This window comes from Mustela lutreola, chromosome 4 (genome assembly GCF_030435805.1).
Source record: "Mustela lutreola isolate mMusLut2 chromosome 4, mMusLut2.pri, whole genome shotgun sequence".
Taxonomy (NCBI): domain Eukaryota; kingdom Metazoa; phylum Chordata; class Mammalia; order Carnivora; family Mustelidae; genus Mustela; species Mustela lutreola.
In genome coordinates this window covers 11,081,277-11,099,720 of record NC_081293.1, presented here as the reverse complement: position 1 = coordinate 11,099,720, position 18,444 = coordinate 11,081,277, and the positions used below count along the sequence as shown (strand labels likewise).

General features: G+C 38.9%; 1 protein-coding gene across 4 annotated transcripts in view; it reads left to right on the top strand.

The window, feature by feature from the left end:
- The window catches only part of SEC23IP (SEC23 interacting protein), a 40,242-nt gene that overhangs the window by 5,605 nt on the left and 16,193 nt on the right, over positions 1–18,444 (top strand). For all 4 annotated transcript variants that reach the window (XM_059173027.1, XM_059173026.1, XM_059173024.1 and 1 more), the window contains exons 3-12: positions 1,121–1,343; positions 2,794–2,987; positions 7,761–7,850; positions 9,345–9,465; positions 10,794–10,883; positions 11,750–11,891; positions 13,189–13,397; positions 13,744–13,862; positions 14,407–14,559; positions 16,684–16,779. In XM_059173027.1, the coding sequence (XP_059029010.1) occupies positions 1,121–1,343; positions 2,794–2,987; positions 7,761–7,850; positions 9,345–9,465; positions 10,794–10,883; positions 11,750–11,891; positions 13,189–13,397; positions 13,744–13,862; positions 14,407–14,559; positions 16,684–16,779 (1,437 nt within the window). The remainder of the gene's footprint in view (positions 1–1,120; positions 1,344–2,793; positions 2,988–7,760; positions 7,851–9,344; positions 9,466–10,793; positions 10,884–11,749; positions 11,892–13,188; positions 13,398–13,743; positions 13,863–14,406; positions 14,560–16,683; positions 16,780–18,444) is intronic.

Genomic DNA, 18,444 nt, shown 5'->3' with positions numbered 1-18,444 from the left:
CAGACTCCCCATTCAGCAGGGAACCCAATGCGGGACTCGATCCCAGGACCTTGGGATCATTCCGTGAGCTGAAGGCAGGTGCTCAACCAACTGAGCCACCCAGGCGTTCCTTGTACGTATTTTCTAAGAGTAAGAAAGTTCTTTCATATAAGCACTGTACAGTTAACACCTCAGTAGCTTTAACATTGATACATTCCAAAATGATTTTCAAGTAAAAAATTTAAAAATAGTTAGACTCTGATTTTAAAAGTATTTCCGGTACAGAAAATTTGGAAAATGTAGAAAAGTCAAATGATTCAAAATTGTCTCTCTGTAACCCATCTTTTCATTTTGTTATATGTCTTTGTTATATTTTTTCTAGACAAACATATTTCCATGAATATTTTTTAGATGTTAACTTTTTTTTCTACAACATTTGTAATGGCTCTAGAGAATTTCAGGATTTAAGTAACATAATTTATTTAATCAGGTCTCTAGAAGACTGTTTTTCTTTGAAGATTTTATTTATTTGACAGAGACACAGTGAGAGGAGAAGGAACATAAGCAGGGAACACAAGAGTGGGAGGGGGAGAAGCAGGCTTCTCACGGAGCAGGGAGCCCAGTGCGGGGCTTGATCCCAGGACCCTGGGATCATGACCTGAGCCAAAGGCAGACACTTAACTAAGCCACCCAGGCGCCCTTCTGTAAGACATTTAAATTATGTCGTGACTTTCTGTTATAAATGACCTGTTGTGTACATCTTTATAGGTAAATTTTTACTTGTTTTTTAGTTAAATCTTTAGGATGAGTTCTAAGAAATGGAACAGAGGGGTCAAGGAATGTGCACGTTATAAAGATTTACTAAATTGTAGAAGACACACTGCTAGGTTGATTTCTGTGAAGGTGCTAATTTACTTTGCCCTGAGTTTGAGAAAGCCCAGCTTACTTTTAAGATGGTGTTGGGTTTTGTTAGATTTATAAAAAAATTTTAGTTGCTTTCAGGCCTAGTTATTAAACGAAACAGTTGTCTAGAAATACATGTAGGATAATCATTACTAATGTCACTTTGGGTCCGAGGCATATATGGAATTGTTTTCTTGAACAAACATCATAGTTCTCTAACTTTTTTTGTGTCCTCCAGATTCCTCCTTCAATGCCATCAGGGTTGACCCCTCCAACGCAACAGCAGGCCCTGGCTAGACCAGCAGGTCCCTCTGTGCAAGCGCCATCTCCTTTTCTACTTCAAAACCAGTATGAACCTGTTCAGCCCCACTGGTTTTACTGCAAGGAGGTAGAATACAAACAACTGTGGATGCCTTTCAGTATGTTTGACTCTTCGAATCTTGAAGAAATCTATAACTCAGGTAAGTACTGATTGCGTACGATACATTTGTATCTGATTTTAGGAAGAACAGAAATAAAGAGTATTTATCCACGGCTTTTTTTTTGTGAATGTCAAATTAGTCCCTGTAGACTCCACCAGACTCGTTACCTTAAGACAGTGATATGAACGCAAGTCCTGAGTTATTTGAGCAAGGTTTTTAAAGAAATGTTTTAATAATTTTCTTCTTTGTTTAAAGGTGTTTTAAGTTAGAGAAATAGACTAGTTCACATAATGTGGGTGTCAATTTTTCTATTTCCCTTATTCATTTGTAGCTATTGGGCATTTATAAAACATCTTTGGAACTCTTGTTCCTGAAGATGCTCTGAAAAGTGTTCTGTGGTCAGGTGAGTTTTGGAAATGATTTAACCCCATTCACCTTTTGAGATAGTGCGCTGTAGTCTTAAGGTTCTCTGAGAATTGGGAGTACAGAAATATGTGTATTTATCCTGATGATATTTCTCTCTCTCTTTTTTTTTTTTTTTTTTAAGATTTTATTTATTTATTTGTCAGAAATAGAGCATGGGCACAAGTAGGGGGAGTGGTAGGCAGAGGGAGAAGCAGGTTCCATGCTTAAGCAAGGAGCCTGATGCTGGACTCAATCCCAGAAGCCTCGGATTATGACCCGAGCTGAAGTCAGATGTTTAACCGACTTTACCACCCAGGCATCTCTATCCTGATAATTCATCATGGGACTTAAAAATCACTCGTTAGGGGTGCCCGGGTGGCTCAGTGGATTAAAGCCTCTGCCTTTGGCTCAGGTCATGATCCTAGGGTCCTAGGATCAAGCCCTGCATCAGGCTCTCTGCTCGGCAGGGAGCCTGCTTCCCCCCCTCCCCGCCCTGCCTGCCTCTCTGCCTACTTGTGATCTCTGTCAAACAAATAAATAAAATCTTTAAAAAAAAGTCACTTGTTAATACCCCCTAGAAATATACTTTATGGAGCATTGCTGCTTTGATTAAAAAAAGGAAACCTGGCAGTTATTTGAATTATTTTATGATTTTTAAAAAAATGGTCATTTTTTTAAAAAAGATTTTATTTATTTGAGAGAGCACGTGTGCATGTGCACGCCCACAAGCTGGGTGGGGACTAGAGGGAGAGGGAGAAGCGACTCCCTACTGAGCAGGGAGCCCAATGCAGGACTGAATCCTGGGACCCTGGGATCATGACCTGAGCTGAAGGCATGTGCTTTACCAGCTGAGCCATCCAGGAGCCCCTTAAATGATTATGTTTTAAAACTTCGCTCTGGCTCTTTTTTTCTTCAGTTAAGAAGAGTCTTAATTTTGGACAGCACAAATTCATCTTAAAATTCTGTTTTTAAACAAAAATGAACTTAGTTGTCTTTTAGGATCAGCCAATCACCATATTCATTATTTATTACTTTTTAACATGCCTTGTTACTGTTGGGTTAAAATGTGAACTTTGTGCCCCAGTCCAGCCAGACCCCGAGAGCGTGGTTCTAGGCACAGATGGAGGGCGCTATGACGTGTATCTCTATGACCGAGTGAGGAAGGCTGTGTACTGGGAGGAGGAACCCGCTGAAGTGAGACGCTGTACTTGGTTCTACAAAGGGGACACGGACAGCAGATTTATTCCCTATACAGAGGAGTTCAGTGAAAAACTAGAGGTAGGTGGGCTTATTTCCTTTACCCATTTCTTTAAAAAACATAGGCCTTTGTATATATTGGAGCCTCCTACAACACCACTCACAATGGAACCGACTTTATTTTTTTTTTTAAAGAATTATTTTAGAGCAGGGGGAGAGAGAGAATGTGCACACGTATGTGTGAGGGAAGGGCAGAGGGAGAGAATCTCAAGCAGACTCCCTGCTGAGCGTGGAGCTTGACTTGGGGTTTGATCCCAGAACCCTGAGATCATGACCTGATCCCAGAACCTGGAGATCGTGACCTGAACCGAAATCATGAATCAGTAGCTTAACCGACTGAGCCACCCAAGTGCCCCGAGAGCTGGTTTTATTGATAAGAGCTTGTTTTGATCCTGTTCACAAGAGCATTGTTTTTGAAGGGGTGCTGTTGTTCATGAGATACGAATCGTGGCTTCCCTGTCTGAAGATAGACTGTTTTTCAGGGATGTATCACAAATCTAAAAAGGTACTCGTAGCAAACCTTAAAATCAACTTAGTCTGCCGGGATCTGTTGTTAACAGCAATTGCCAAGCATTTGGATGCTTTTCAAATTACTGTTCAGTAGAAGACTTGAGTTTAACTTCTGATTTTTGAAAATAAGTAGAAAACAGAATAGGAACACATGTCTCAAGATTTACTAGCCATTCTGAAACTACTGGGTAATGTTTTACATAATTGTGTTAATTTCTTATGATTAGTCTACTTCGTGGTTGAATTAAATGTTTGAAATAAATTAGGTGAATTCAATTTGCATACATGGAAGTGAGATACAGAACACTGTAGTTACTATTGTTTAATGTTGTAGTTATTAAAACTTAGATAACCTCTCTAACAGAAAACATTAAAATAATACTTTGTTATCGGTAAAAGGGGCCTCTAAAATGTTAACCTTCCCTAGTTCATATTTTGAATAGCTTCAAGTAAGGACTAGATTTTATGTTTTGTTAGGAGCTGACAGTCGAGTTTAGCGGCTAACTATTAATTATTAAATTTTTGTTGTGCTTGATGTAATATTTAATAGAGATAAAAAAATTAATGTCATCCTTTCATATTGAACCCTTATATTTAAAAAATATTTTGACAGTTAATCTAACATAATAGCGTAGATTTCTTGGGACATGTTTTGTTTTTTAAAAATAATTATAAATGCATTTTTTAAAGGGATTTTATTTATTTTTTATAGAGAGAGCATGAGCAGGGGAAGGGGCAGAGGGAGAAGCAGACTCCCTGCTGATCAGGGAGCTTGATGTGGGGCCTGACCCCAGGACTTAAGATCATGACCTGAACCAAACCCTGATGCTTTACCTACTGAGCCACATAGGCACCCCTATAAATGCATTTCTTAGGTATTATCAATTGTACCTGTTCTGGAAATACTAATCTCTATAATAGTGACTCTGAAAAACAGTTTTATAACCAAACTGACACTGAAAGATAAATGTCGGCCTAAAGTAAGACAGAGGTTAGTTGTGGAAAGTAAATTGGAAAAGAAACTTGTTGAGAGCACAGGGTTCACATTTTTTTTGTTTCAAGCTATAGTAAAAAATACATTTGACATTAAAATTTAGTATACGTATTTTATACACACATGTATATTTAATTATCAGAAATAGTCATGTGTGGTAACAGACTCTGGGGAATTTATAGAATTCTATAAATTTATAGAATTTGCTGGTTTCCATGATATACATACTCCCTCCATGGCCAACCTTGAGCTACCAACAGGACGCTAGTAGCCACAGTGGGGAAGAGTTGTGTCGCGTGCTTGTGAGCTGCTGTCACCCTGCTCTCACACACCACTAAAAACAAAGGCCTGTAGAGCAGTACTTAGACTTGTCGGGTGCTGCTCTGATATTTTCTGTTTCATCTGAAACACTGATTTTATAATCTGTTACTCATCATCATGCACAGTTTGAAAAACACTGATACGGAACAGAGTCAGAACCCATTTAAGAAGAGCAAAGACTGCAAAGAAGGCATTAAATTAATTTTGTTCTTGGAAATATCATGTACCAGGAGGCACCATTCTCCTAAAACATAATCTTAGTTATTTGAATGAGGAAAAAAATGTGTAAAAGAATGCTGATATCTGTTGCATAATTTCAGACCGAAATTATTAAGCAAATGTATGCTGTAATTCTGTAATTTTTGGTCTCTCTGGTAGGACCCTACTGAAGGTATAACATCCCAAGTTTAGTCCTGTTATTTTGAAGCCAAGGCACATAGTCTAAGTATAAAGTCTAAGCAGTTTTATCTCAGCGGATTCACTTCATCTCAGCCGTGTTGCACATGGATAACACAGGCCTTGAGGGTGGGGCGGCTGTCCACGGACTGACCATCGCCGCAGCACCCGGCTCTTCATAATCTAGGGAGATCTTCGCTTCTCTTCAGCATCTTTCATGGTGCTTAAACCGGATCAGGGAAGATGCGGAGGAGGTTAGGAGATGAGAAAGCCGATCAGAAGAAGAGAAGCGGACATTTCTCAAGATCGCGTAGGTGATCCTGCACTATCAGAGCACTGAGACAAAACAGGAGTTTGAACAGAAAACACCTTCTCTCTGGTGATGACATGATTAGGTACATGGAAAGTTGGGAGAATTTTTAGAAATACTGTTAGCCCTGCAAGTCTGTAGGTATAAAATCAACATATACGAATTAATGGCATTCCTATATAATAGAAATAACTCACTAGACGGAGGCGCCTGACTGGCCCAGTTGGTAAAGTGTGTGACTCTTGATCTTAGGGCCATGAGTTCGAGCCCCACACTGGGCATGGAGCTTACATTTAAAAAAAGAAAGGAAGAAAGGAAAGAAAGAAAGAAAAAAACTAGCACCCATAATAAAAAGAAGAAGATGCTATTTATAACACTAACAAAACTATAGGCTATGTAGGAAAACGTCTGACAAATACCTGTGGGAACTTATGGAAGCAAACTATAAAACAGAATTGAAATAAAAGGTGATCTCAAGAAGTGGAGCTAAGTATGTTCACAGATGCACAATTAAGATGTCAGTTCTTCCCAAATTATTTTATAAATTGTATGTAATGCCAATCAAAATTACATCAGAGTTTTTAAGGTAAAATTTGTAAACTGCTCCTGAATTTTATATGGAGGGTCAAAGTGTCAAGAATAACCAAGACCCTTTAAAAAGAATGCCATGTGGGGGTGCCTGGGTGGCTCAGTGAGTTAAGGCCTCTGCCTTCGGCTCGGGTCATGATCCCAGGGTCCTGGGATTGAGCCCCACATCGGGCTCTCTGCTCAGTGGGGAGCCTGCTTCCCTCTCTCTCTCTGCCTGCTTCTCGCCTACTTGTTCTCTCTCTCTCTGTCAAATAAATAAATAAAATCTAAAAAAAAAAAAGAATGCCATGTGGAAACTTGGCTCTACCAGACAACATTTATTCTAAAGCTGTGGACTGAAAGGGGATATGTAAAAGTGCAAAGAATTCTTAAGATAGTGAAACTTCTTTCTTTAAACATTTTTATTTGTAATCTTGCTTTTAAAAATTATAAGTAAATATGGTAAAAATTACAAAAAGCCAGGTGAGGAAGAGTCAAAGGGGTAGAGGCTGATGGAGGGGAGTCATTAATCAGTGACTGTCTAGGAGACAAAAAGAAACTCGTCTATTTTGACATGATTGTCAAATAATCATTGTTAATAATTTAAAAAAAAATTCAGACAGTGGGTGTGGCAGCGGTTCTGCATTACCTCATCTTGAGTCTCTCTCCAAGAGGCCCTCAGGCTTTTTTTTTTCCTTGTTGGAAGCAGAATACTATATCTAGAGGAAGAGTAAGAAAATAGTTAACAGCCTTTTTTTTTTTTTTTAATTATAAGTATTTATTTATTTGACAGGGAGAGAGAGCCCAAGCAGGGGGAGCAGCAGGCAGAGGGAGAAGCAGGCTCCCCACTGCGCGAGGAGTCCGATGTGGGGCTCAATCCCAGGACCTTCATGACCTGAGCCAAAGACAGATGCTTAACTTACTGAGCCACCCCGGCGCCCCTCAACAGTCATGTCTTTGCAGTCAGAAAGTTGAGGGTGGGAGTGAGCTGCAGTTCTGCCGCGCTCTCACCGTGTGCAATCTTCTGTAGCTGTGAACTTGTGGACTAGGCGTTGAATTGTGTCGCCCTTTGCAGCCTCCAGCAGATGTGTTAAAGTCCTAGCCCTAGTGCCTCTGAATGTGATCTTACCTGGAAATTGGGTGCTTGCAGATGTAATTAGCTAAGATGAGATCATTCTGGAGAAGGGTGGGCCCCTCATCCGATAGGACCTGATGTCATACCCTGTGAAAGTAGAGAATGGGAGGGTTGCCTCTGTAAGCCAGAGGACACTAAAGATTGCTGGCAAACCACCAGAAGCTAGGAAGAGGCAAGGAAGAGTTCCCTGTAGGATTCTGAGGGACATGGCCCGCTGATACTTGACATCAGACTTCTAGCCTCCACAACTGTGAGACAGTACTTTTCTGTTTGCAAAGCCATTCAGTTTGTGATACTTTGTTAACATGGCTCTAGGATACTAACAGGCTGTGTAGACCTTTGTTTTCTCCTCTATATAATGGGGATAATCTTATTTAGGAGTGATTGAGAGTAGTTAATTAAATAAGGTAACCTATATAAAGTGACTGTCAAGTGTGGCAGTTAGTACATGAGAGCCTCTGTTACGTGATTTTTATTATCATCATAGTTATACTTTTGTTCCTCACTTTTTTTCATTATGGTATAAATTTGTTTTACTGGATTATGTTTCCATTATTTTAGGCTGAATATAAAAAAGCAGTAACCACAAATCAGTGGCATCGTAGATTAGAGTTCCCAAGTGGAGAGACAATCGTTATGCACAATCCAAAGGTAATGTTATTGTTTAAGATATTAAAACGTTAGGTTCATTTTAATAATGATTTTGCTGAATGTGGTTGATACATGTTCATCTTAATTAACTTTTGTAGGGATGTATTTATAAGAAGTGCATTGTTTTTAAAAGCTTGCCATTGTTTATATTGATCATAGAAACAAAAACAAAATTTAAATTTTTCTCATGAAGTTTCTGCTTATGGCAGCGTGTTGGCTGAAGCTCATTATGCACCACTGAAGTTGTTTGATAAATGTTTGCACTTGAGCAGAGGTCAGCAGGCTTTTTCTGTCAAGGGCGGGAGAGTAAATATTTACTTCTTCATAGGCTGTGCGATCTCTGTTGCAGCTGTCCGTGTGCCACTGTAGCCTGAAAGCAGCTGCAGATAATATATGAAGCAGGGGGTGTGTCTAGTGTAGTAAAACCTTATTGATATAGGCGGTAGCTCACGTTCGGTTTGGAGGCCATGGTTTGTCCATCCTGCCCTTGATGGTGGTTTGTTTCGACTTTTAAAAATAATGTCCTTCCTTTTCTTACTTGTGTTGTCCCCATGAACTAGTTTTTTTTAAAGATACTAATTCGGGGTGTTCTTTCATTTACCATACTAATCACTCTGAGTCCCAGGTTCCTCACATGTAGTAAGTACCTTCCAGGGTTATGTTTTAGATAAAATGAAGTAATTTATACAAAAACATCTAGCATAGTGCTTGGCATATAGTAATTTTTCAGAACATAGGCTATTTATGTCAGAGAAGTATACAAGAAAACAAAAGTAATTTTAATGTCATCATTTCTGTAGTTCTTACTGATACTGAAATAAAAACATTTATATGCCAACAGAATTTAAACAGTATAAAAAGGGGTCAAATAAAAAATAAAAGCCTCTCACCTCTGCATTTCCCATTTCTCCCTCTGATGGTAATTACGTTTAACTTATGTTTTTATTTATTTTTGATGCAGACACAAAACTTTGCATACCATCTTACATGCCTCCTTTTTTTTTTTAGTAGAAAAATTTCTGTGTGACTTGCGACTAAATTTAATTGATTTAACAGAATATATTTTTTCCTAAGAAGTGGGTAAATCAGTTTTTGGCATTGAAATCGTATTAGTACATTACTTGGGAATCTTGCTACTTAAAGAATTACGCCTTAAATATTTTTGTAAGATGAAGATTCCTCCATTCTAGGTAATTTTTCTTAATTTGTTATATGTAAACCTGGATTTTTATGTTATGTTTTTAAGGTGTACTGCTTCAGATTTAGTTGTAGTATTTTCCAGTGTAAGCATTGAAGTGATGGTATTGAGTTGCCTAGTTTTAATGGTTAACCCTAGCAGGATTGTTACAAAATTGTTTTGGGAGAATAATACTAGTACTAGACTTGTAACTGTTGATACTATGAAATAATTATGTATTGAAGTAATTTATTTAGCCTGTCATGGAAGTCAATTTGCTCATGAGGTCTTCATAATCTTTCTGTCCTGTCTTGAAGGTTATTGTTCAGTTCCAGCCTTCGTCAGTGCCAGATGAATGGGGAACCACACAAGACGGACAGACGAGGCCCAGGGTTGTGAAGCGTGGAATTGATGATAACCTTGATGAGATTCCGGACGGTGCGTATAGGTTGTTCAGGGCCAAGGTCATTTTTAGACTCCTCCATTTTAGCATCATTTATTAGGGACACAAAAAAATAAGCATTTCTTAGGCCTACCTGCCATAACATGCAGAAATCAGCCAGGCTGGCCTATATCTTTCTTTTTTTCCTATTACTTTTATATCTGTTTATTTTAAAATTTAGAATTCTGTTGAAGATATACAAACCATGTGACATAGATTCTAAAAGATATATTGTTCTGAAGAAGCGCTTTGCTGGTTGAAACTAGGCTTTTGGCAATATTTTTGGGCTTTTGTGGTCATGTCTCGTCTAGTGTGTATTCCTCCATGGGAAAGGTAGCAGACTTTTTCTGTTAAGGGCCATGTAGTAAATATTTGAGGCCCTATGGACTGCATCTGTTCAGCTCTGCCAGTGTAGTGTGAAAGCATCTGTAGATGGACTGTAAACAAATGAGCATAGCCGTGTTCCAGTAAAGCTTTGTAGAAACCAGGTGGTGAGCCGGATTTGGCCTATTTGGGCAACCAGTGCTCCAGTGTATGAGCTTTGGTTTCTCCTGTTAAACCATTGAAGATACAGATTTTATTTTGACAATTACGAATTTCATTTTTGTTTCATTGTCTTATGAAATTACAAATATAAGTAAGTGTTCTCATATTATGAATGTGAACAAAATAACCAGAGTAAAATAGATTGAACTGTAGTTGTTTCTATATGCCAGAGTAAAATAATAGATTTATCTTGGTTTTCCCATATATAACTTGAAGATGTTGCAGTCTGTAGGACGTATATTATATAGGGAAAGGGAAGGATTTGGGGAAAATATTTTACTCATTTATTTATTTAAGTAATCTCGACACTCAGTGTGGAGCTCGAACTCATGACCCCAGGATCAGGAGTCGCATGCTCTTCTGACTGAGCCTGCCAGGCACCCCATTGGGGGAAATATTTTAAAGTTCTGTGTTGGCATATTGCTTCTCCATGTGGGGCTTAGTCTCGGGAAGTTCTGAAGAAATCACGGAGGTTATGGAGCCTCGGTAGGTACAAAACTGCTGGTTATCATGTGCTCAGAGCCTCTGGGATCAGAGGTGGCGTGCTTCCTCCATCTCTCGGTCTAGTTCACTGTTATTTGCCAAGATGGACCTTGAGTTTGTTCTTCTCATTTCATAGAGAGTAATGAAGCTTATTAGCTTGGAAGGGCCTTCAGTTTCTTTGCCCAGTTTGTGGTGACAAAAGGGATATTTAGAATATTGCTATTCAAATACGAAAACCCAAACAATTTCCCAGGTTGTTTGTATGTATGTAGGCATGTATGTATTTCTTTTGTAGGGGAAATGCCTCGGGTTGATCATTTGGTGTTCATGGTGCATGGCATTGGACCTGTGTGTGACTTGCGCTTTAGAAGCATTATTGAATGTGGTAAGTATTAGTCATTTTATTTCAAGGAATGAATTGAGAATAGGAGAACTTTTAAATGTTAATTTTTAAGATGGTTTCCAGCTGTTTACTATTGTCTGAGGAACTGTAAGAGGAGATTTAAATGGTCACTGGGAAATAATTTATACTTGATTTGCTCTTATGATGTATGTAACTCTTAAAATTTTAGACTGAAGGGTTAGAAGGGATCTTGGAAATAATTTAGCCTTTCTGACAGAAAGCCTCTGCCTAGGCACTTTTGGCAACTAGGTATACCTATGCATTGAAATCATTTAAAGTCAATTGTTTAAAATAAGTCATTTAATGGAACAATGAATGTGCCTGGTGTACTTAAATTTTTGAAGTTTTATTTTCATATCTGTATAATAATAATTCATATTTATTACCTGATTTGTGCCAGGCATTTTGCACGGATTGTATTACTCACCTCTCACAATAAACCTTGGGGGTGCAGGTGCTTGCTGTTCTCCTCACTCTTAGGTGAGGCACTGAAGTCCACAGTCTTAAGTGAACCTCTCCTGTACCATGATCTGTGGGTTCTAGAGCAGGGATCCTGTGGCAGACAGTTTGATTCCGGAGTCTGTACCCATAGTGCCATGCTGCTTTCCCGGAATAGTAGTTAAATGTTTTTCAGTCATTTATACATTCCGCTAAGACATTGAAAAAAAAAAAAAGTTTCCAAAAGGTTGGGTTTTTTCCTTTTTGGACTGACTTCATCGTTCTTATTTTTTTTCTTAAAAGGTTTGTTAAATAAAAAGTACTAGTGTATTTGAGAGAATTGATAAACTACCCATCAAGTCAGGAAATATAATCATTTTAATTTGTCTTCCCTGATTTTTTTTTTTAAGTGGATGATTTTAGGGTGGTTTCTCTGAAATTGCTGCAGACACATTTCAAGAAATCTTTAGACGATCGGACAGTAAGCAGAGTGGAATTCCTTCCTGTTCATTGGCATGGTTCCTTGGGCGGGGACGCCGCTGGTGTTGACAGGTGCGTGGACTTGGATAACTCATTGTTTAGATTAGTCAAACTTAAATTCGAAATTTAACCCAAAATATGAAGTGGTTTATTGTAACTTCAACATATGTGCTAAAAAAATACATTCCTTTATTTAAATGATACAGTTGCTCTGATGTATGATTTAAACACTGGCTGTTAATGATTATATGCCGCTTTTCTGTGTGCACATGCATGTGTGTTTGTACACATGTGCGCATGCATATGTCTGTATAAATATTTAGGAGAATCTGAGAAACGTAATCTAGTTTTAGAATACTATTCTAATCTGTAGCAGTTCAGACAGGGGGCTGTCCTGTACATTGCAGAATGGTTAGGAGCATCCTGGCCTCTACCCACTAGACAACACCCCAGATTCCCAACAGCCAAATATATCTCCAGTCCTTGTTAAAGGCCAGCGACTTCTGTCGGCATGGTGCCGACAACTAAACGTGCCCTACTCTGTTCTGCATACTCTCAATTGAGAAATACAGATTTAGATATTCACCAGAGGACACAGGGGTAATAACGTATCTGGATTTTAGTGAAGATTATAATGTTTCAGGGCACGTGGTTTATAACACTAATTCTACAAACAGCATTCGATGTTCTTCTGTATATTCTTTCATGGTAGGTCCTATTATGATGAGGGGCAATCTTTCTCTGTGGATGTTCGTGACTTTGCTATATTCTCAAATCAAGAAAGATTTTCAGTGCATGAAACTCCTTTCTGATTCCTTATTATATTCCGTGTCGTCCTTCCTACCACAATTTTTGTCAGGTATCCTGATTTCCAGTTAATGGAAGAAAAATGGAAGAATAGAAGAAAAATAAATTAAAAATTTTACATATGCCTTATGTTATAACTCTTGGAGAATCCCCAAAGTCACAGCATAGTTGTATGCACACTTATACCTTTTTGCTTTATCTTGGTTCATTTATACTAACTTTGTCTACAGAATCAACTCGTAATTAGTCTGTAAGATTCTTTTTTTTTTAGATTTTTTTAAAATTTATTTTTTTGCAGAGATACAGCAAGAGATTGAACACAAGCAGGGGGAGCGGGAGAGGGAGAGCAGGGTTCCTGAAGCGCAGGGAGCCCCGTGTGGGGCGATCCCAGGACCCCGGGATCATGACCTGAGCCGAAGGCAGATGCTTAACCACTGAGCCTCCCAGGCGCCCTAGTCTGTGGGATTCTTACACTCATTAGAAATCACTGTCTAAGCTTTAAAAACGTCTGTAGTTGTAAGGTGGCTAGTGACTGAATATACTTTTTTTCTTTCTAAAACAGGAACATTAAGAAAATTACTTTACCAAGTATTGGTCGGTTTCGTCATTTTACCAATGAAACCTTGCTAGATATTTTATTTTACAATAGCCCCACCTACTGTCAGACAATCGTGGAAAAAGTGGGAATGGAGATAAACCGTCTACATGCACTTTTTATGAGTCGGAATCCAGACTTCAAAGGAGGTGTCTCTGTTGCTGGTCACAGTTTAGGTAAAACTGTCAAATACTCACATTTTAAACATAATTTTTGTTGAGTTATCACTGCTTTTAGTGAGGGTGACATTATTAATACAAGATTTAGAATTAAAGATTTTAAGTTTTATAAAGGGTGGACATGAATATGTTGTTTAGGTTCTGCCTTTGATTTTCAGTTTCCTAGGAATGCTTTATATTTTAATTTATTCTGATGTTTGGGAAAACAATATTGATCAGATCTTGATTGACATTTAACTTTTGTATGACTTCTGCCTAGGGAGTTTGGGGAAAAAAGGAGAATTTACATAGTGGTATAAAAGTATTAGTCATTATAAAGCAAAATGTAATTTTTTTTTTTTAGGTTCTTTAATACTCTTTGATATCCTGTCTAATCAAAAAGATTTGAATTTGTCAAAGTCTCCTGGGCCTTTTGCTATAGCTAATGGCGTCGTGAAGCCGCCACATTTTCAGGAAAAGCAGGTATAGCCCACTTAACGTATTTAGATTAGAGATAAAGCCAAACAGTTTTCTAAAGTCTGAACTGTTTCCTGAATTTCTTTTTTTTTTTTTTTTAAGTTTATTTAAGTAGTCTCTACACCCTTTGTGGGGCTCGAACTTATAATCCTGAGATCAAGAGTCCTATGCTCTTCTGACTGAGTCTGCCAGGTGCCCCTGAAATGTTTTTATAAATCAAAGTACCCTGAGGTTATAAGCATGATAGAATCATCTTAGCTCCTTTGAGTCGCTCACTTGTCTTCCTTATGGATTATAAATTTAAATGTGAGAGAAAGTTTATGATTAAAAAAATGTTAAGTAAATTATTGTAGAAAATGGGAATGAGTGATTTCTTCAATTGATACACTTTTCTTAGAATATTCAAACTTTGGATGATAAACTACCTAAAAATTATGATTTCTCTATGGAGCAAACTTGTTTAGGATTTACTGTAGATCAGGAGACATTTTATGGGAGTTTTTCTGAGGTTTGCAGTGCTCCCCTGACATTTTTTTTTTTTTTTCTTAAGATGCCTGAAGAGCCAAAGTTGACTTTGGATGAGTCTTGTGACCTTGACCTTGAAAATGAAGAAGTCCTAAGTTTGCAAGAAACTCTGGAAGCACTTAGCCTCTCTGAATATGTTAGCACTTTTGAAAAGGAAAAGATTGATATGGAATCTCTGGTACTGAGGATAGTTTGATCCATTCCTCTGTTCTTCCTTTCCTTCCTTCCTTTTCTGGTGGGCAGCAAAGCAAAGTTCATTGAAAGATAGTAAAGTGATGGTACAAAGCTCTGGAAGAGGAAGGGGACCCGAGAGGGTTGCTCTGATCCATTTTTTTTAAACTTCATTTATATAAAAAGAGATCACAAGTAGCCAGAGAGGCAGGCAGAGGGAGAGGGGGAAGCAGGCTCCTCACCGAGCAGAGAGCCTGATGGGAGGCTCGATCCCAGGACCCCGAGATCCCAACCTGATCTAAAGGCAGAGGCTTAACCCAGTGAGCCACCCAGGCGCCCCTAAGATTTTATTTATTTGTGTGACAGATTGAGAGACAGTGTGAGAGAGCAAGTGCACAAGCACGGGGAATAGCAGGCAGAGGGAGAAGGAGAAGCAGGCTGCCTGCAGAACAAGGAGCCTGCCACAGGGATCGCAGGACCCGAGGATCATGACCTGAGTCGAAGGCAGATGCTTAACTGACAGCCTCTTGGACATCCCAGTTTGATTCATTTTGGTTTAAAATTGTTTCTCTTATTTATAAGATCAAAAATTATGAATCATTTGAGTACACATTTCAGATAAGGCAGAGACTTAAATGTTTAAAAATTGAAAAAAACAGTTTGGTTTGTTTTTTAGTGTAATCTGGGAGGGCTTCTAAGTATGCCACAAAACCCAGAAGCCATAAAAGAAAAATTGCTTAGCAGGAGATGCCCTAAACAACATCTAAAGGCCAGTGATAGATTAAGAAGAATATTTGGAACACACGTTAGAGACAAAGGGCTTATTTCCTTATTATTCAAAGCTCCTATAAATTAGTTGCACCGAGACCATCAACACACTAGAAGAGGCCAAGACTGAACAAATGATGTACAGAAAAGGAAGTAACAAATGGCTTCTTGTCATAAGAAAACTCATGAGAAAAAGGCAGATTGAAAGTGCAGTGAGTTTTTTTTAACCCTTTGGTTTGGCAAAAATAAGCTTGTTCATATACTATGGGGCCAGGATGAGGGTAACTGGGCACGGTTTACATATGGTTAGTAAGACTAAGTTGGTACAATCTCTGTGGAAAGCAGTTTAGTAATACCTTATTATTTTTTAAATTTTTATTTTCTTTTTATTGCAGGATTAACTTTCTTTTTGATGAAGATTTTAAGTCTAAAATGATAGGGTTGGAAATTTTTCTTTTTTTAATTTTTTATTTAAATTCAGTGTAATTAACATATATTATTAGTTTCAGTGATTCATCAGTTGCATATCACACCCAGTGCACATTCCATCACGTGCCTCCTTAATGCTCATCCCCACTGACCCCATCCCTCCCATCTACCTCTCCTCTAGCAACCCTCAGTTTGTTCCTTATGGTTAAGATGGTAATACCTTTTAAAATACAAAAAATACCCCCCAAAATGCTAAAAATAAAAAAAATCTTTTGCTCCAGCGATTTGCCAGGAATAATTCCAAATACAGGAATATTGACACAAGAGTATCTGAGGGTACTCGCGACAGTGCTGTTCCTGATAGCAAACCCTGAGAAACACCTACCAGTCCGCTGGTGGGGCGCCAGTGAAATGGTTCAAGGCGCATGCACGTAATGGAATGCAGCTGTTGAATAAATGAGGCAGTGTCCTAGGTAGTGGTAGGGAGTGATTTCTAAGATACGTTACGTGAAAAGAGCACAGTTCAGTCGCATTTGCCTCGCAGACTACACACACCAGGAAAACCACCAAGGTGCTGTGTGTACGGAAGGTGTCTCTGGAAAGAGCAGATTGCAGAGGCTCTGAGAGAGCTGGGTGATTGGAACAGGAGGAGAGGGAAGAGATTTCGTTGTCTGGTTGACTGTGTAGCTTTTTAATTTTGTACAGAGTGCATGTATTTTCTGCCAGACATGAGTAGAATGGTTTAGATGTGGAGGGCTCAGAGTTTATAGTCTAAGTTAATTGAGGATTTAAAAGCAAATTAACTTTTAAAAAATTGACTGGATCTTCGATTGCTTTTGTTCATCTGGTTTCTTTTTATCATTTCCTGATTTCAGTTTCATTTCATCAGTCATTAAACTGATGAACTAATGTGCTTGTTTATTTTCTTTTCAAGCTTATGTGTACAGTCGATGACCTGAAGGAAATGGGCATACCCCTTGGACCCAGAAAGAAGATCGTTAACTTTGTAAAACAGAAGGCAGCTAAACTGGTAAAGTTTATTTGTGCCCTAAAAACAGAAACCAAAATTCATCTTTGACTTTCTTGTTGAGATTTTGGGAGTTCTTGTTAATACAGTGTGATTAAGCCGGCTAATGTGTTCCCTGCCCAAGGGCGCAGTGTGGAGCTGATGTAAGCGCAGACCTTGGAGTCGGCCAGAACCGGGTTTCAACCCCAGCTCGGACGACTGGCCATCCCCCTTTTCCTGGGACTGAGAGAATTCCCAGGGTGAAGGACTCTCAGTTTTAAAATTGGTATTTGGGGATTTCCTGGTGCAAAAACCGAGTAAGCCCTGGACAGATGGATGAATCAGTCATCCCGGTTCAACGGCTTATTAACTCCTTATTCATGAGCAGTTTGCTTAACTTTTTTGATTCTTGATTTCCCTAATTTCTAAAATGTGAATTTTGCTACCTTCCCTATAGGGTTGGATTAATGCATCTAAGCTTAGCCCCCAATAAATATTAGCTCATTTTCTGTGTTCTTAGTTCTCACCATCTAAAGAGATAAGAATAGCCTCACTAAAATCTCATGAAATAATAACCAAAAAACCCAAAAATTCTTAAAAATACAAAACAAAACAACAACTAAAAAGCATGTAGAAAGAAAGAAGAGCAGTTGGGAAAAACTTGTTTCATTTAATTTTCATTTATTTATTCATAGATTTTATTTGAGAGACAGAGTGTGAGCACAAGCAGGGGGAGTGGCAGAGGCAGAGGGAGAGGGAGAAGCAGGCTCCCCACTGAGCAGGGAGCCCAATGTGGGGCTCGATCCCAGGATCCTGAGATCGTGATCTGAGTTGAAGGCAGATGCTTAACCAACTGAGCCACCCAGGTGCCCCTAATTTTCTTTCTTTCCAAAAGATTTTATTTATTTGAGAGAGAGAGCATGAGAAGAGAGAGGTCAGCGGGAGAAGCAGACGCCCTGCAGAGCAGAGAGCCCGATGTGGGACTCGATCCCAGGACTCCAGGATCATGACCTGAGCCGAAGACAGTGGCTTCAACTGAGCCATCCTGGCACCCCAATGCCCCTAATATTCATGTACTAATCAAATTAATTTTATAGAGATTCTCTAAGTACTTAGAGAAATTAGTTCTTAAGGTGGCTACTTTATTGTTGTAAGCATGATCTGTATTACCTTTCCATCTTTTGAACTGCTGTAGTTCTTTTATTTTTATTATATATTTACACCTTAGTGTATATCACTTTGCATGTAACAGGACTATAAAGTCGGGACTGATTTGTTTTGATTAGCCTAAGCAGTTGAATTATTTAAGATTTAATTAATATCTTTTGGCTCAGGTACCATGTCAATATTTGGGATTTGGAGATGAATTGAGGGTATGTGGTCTAGTTAGGAGCAGAGATTTGACCACAGGTGACTTATTGGTCCTGTAAAGTGCTATCCGTGCTGTCAGAGCCAGGGGAGTGGCATTTCTGGCCTGGCGAGAGGGTTGAGGGGCTGAGGAAGTTCAAAGAAGACTCCCCCAAGTGTTGATGCTTGAAGGAGAAATAGGCCTTCCAGGAGTGGGCTTGTATTTACCTATGGCTGAAAGAGCAGCTGAGCTGGGAATAGGGCAGGACAAAGGGATGGAGGCTGGTTGCCCAGAGGCCCCCAGGGCTTTGGTTTACTTCCTCATTTATGGAAGTACATGGA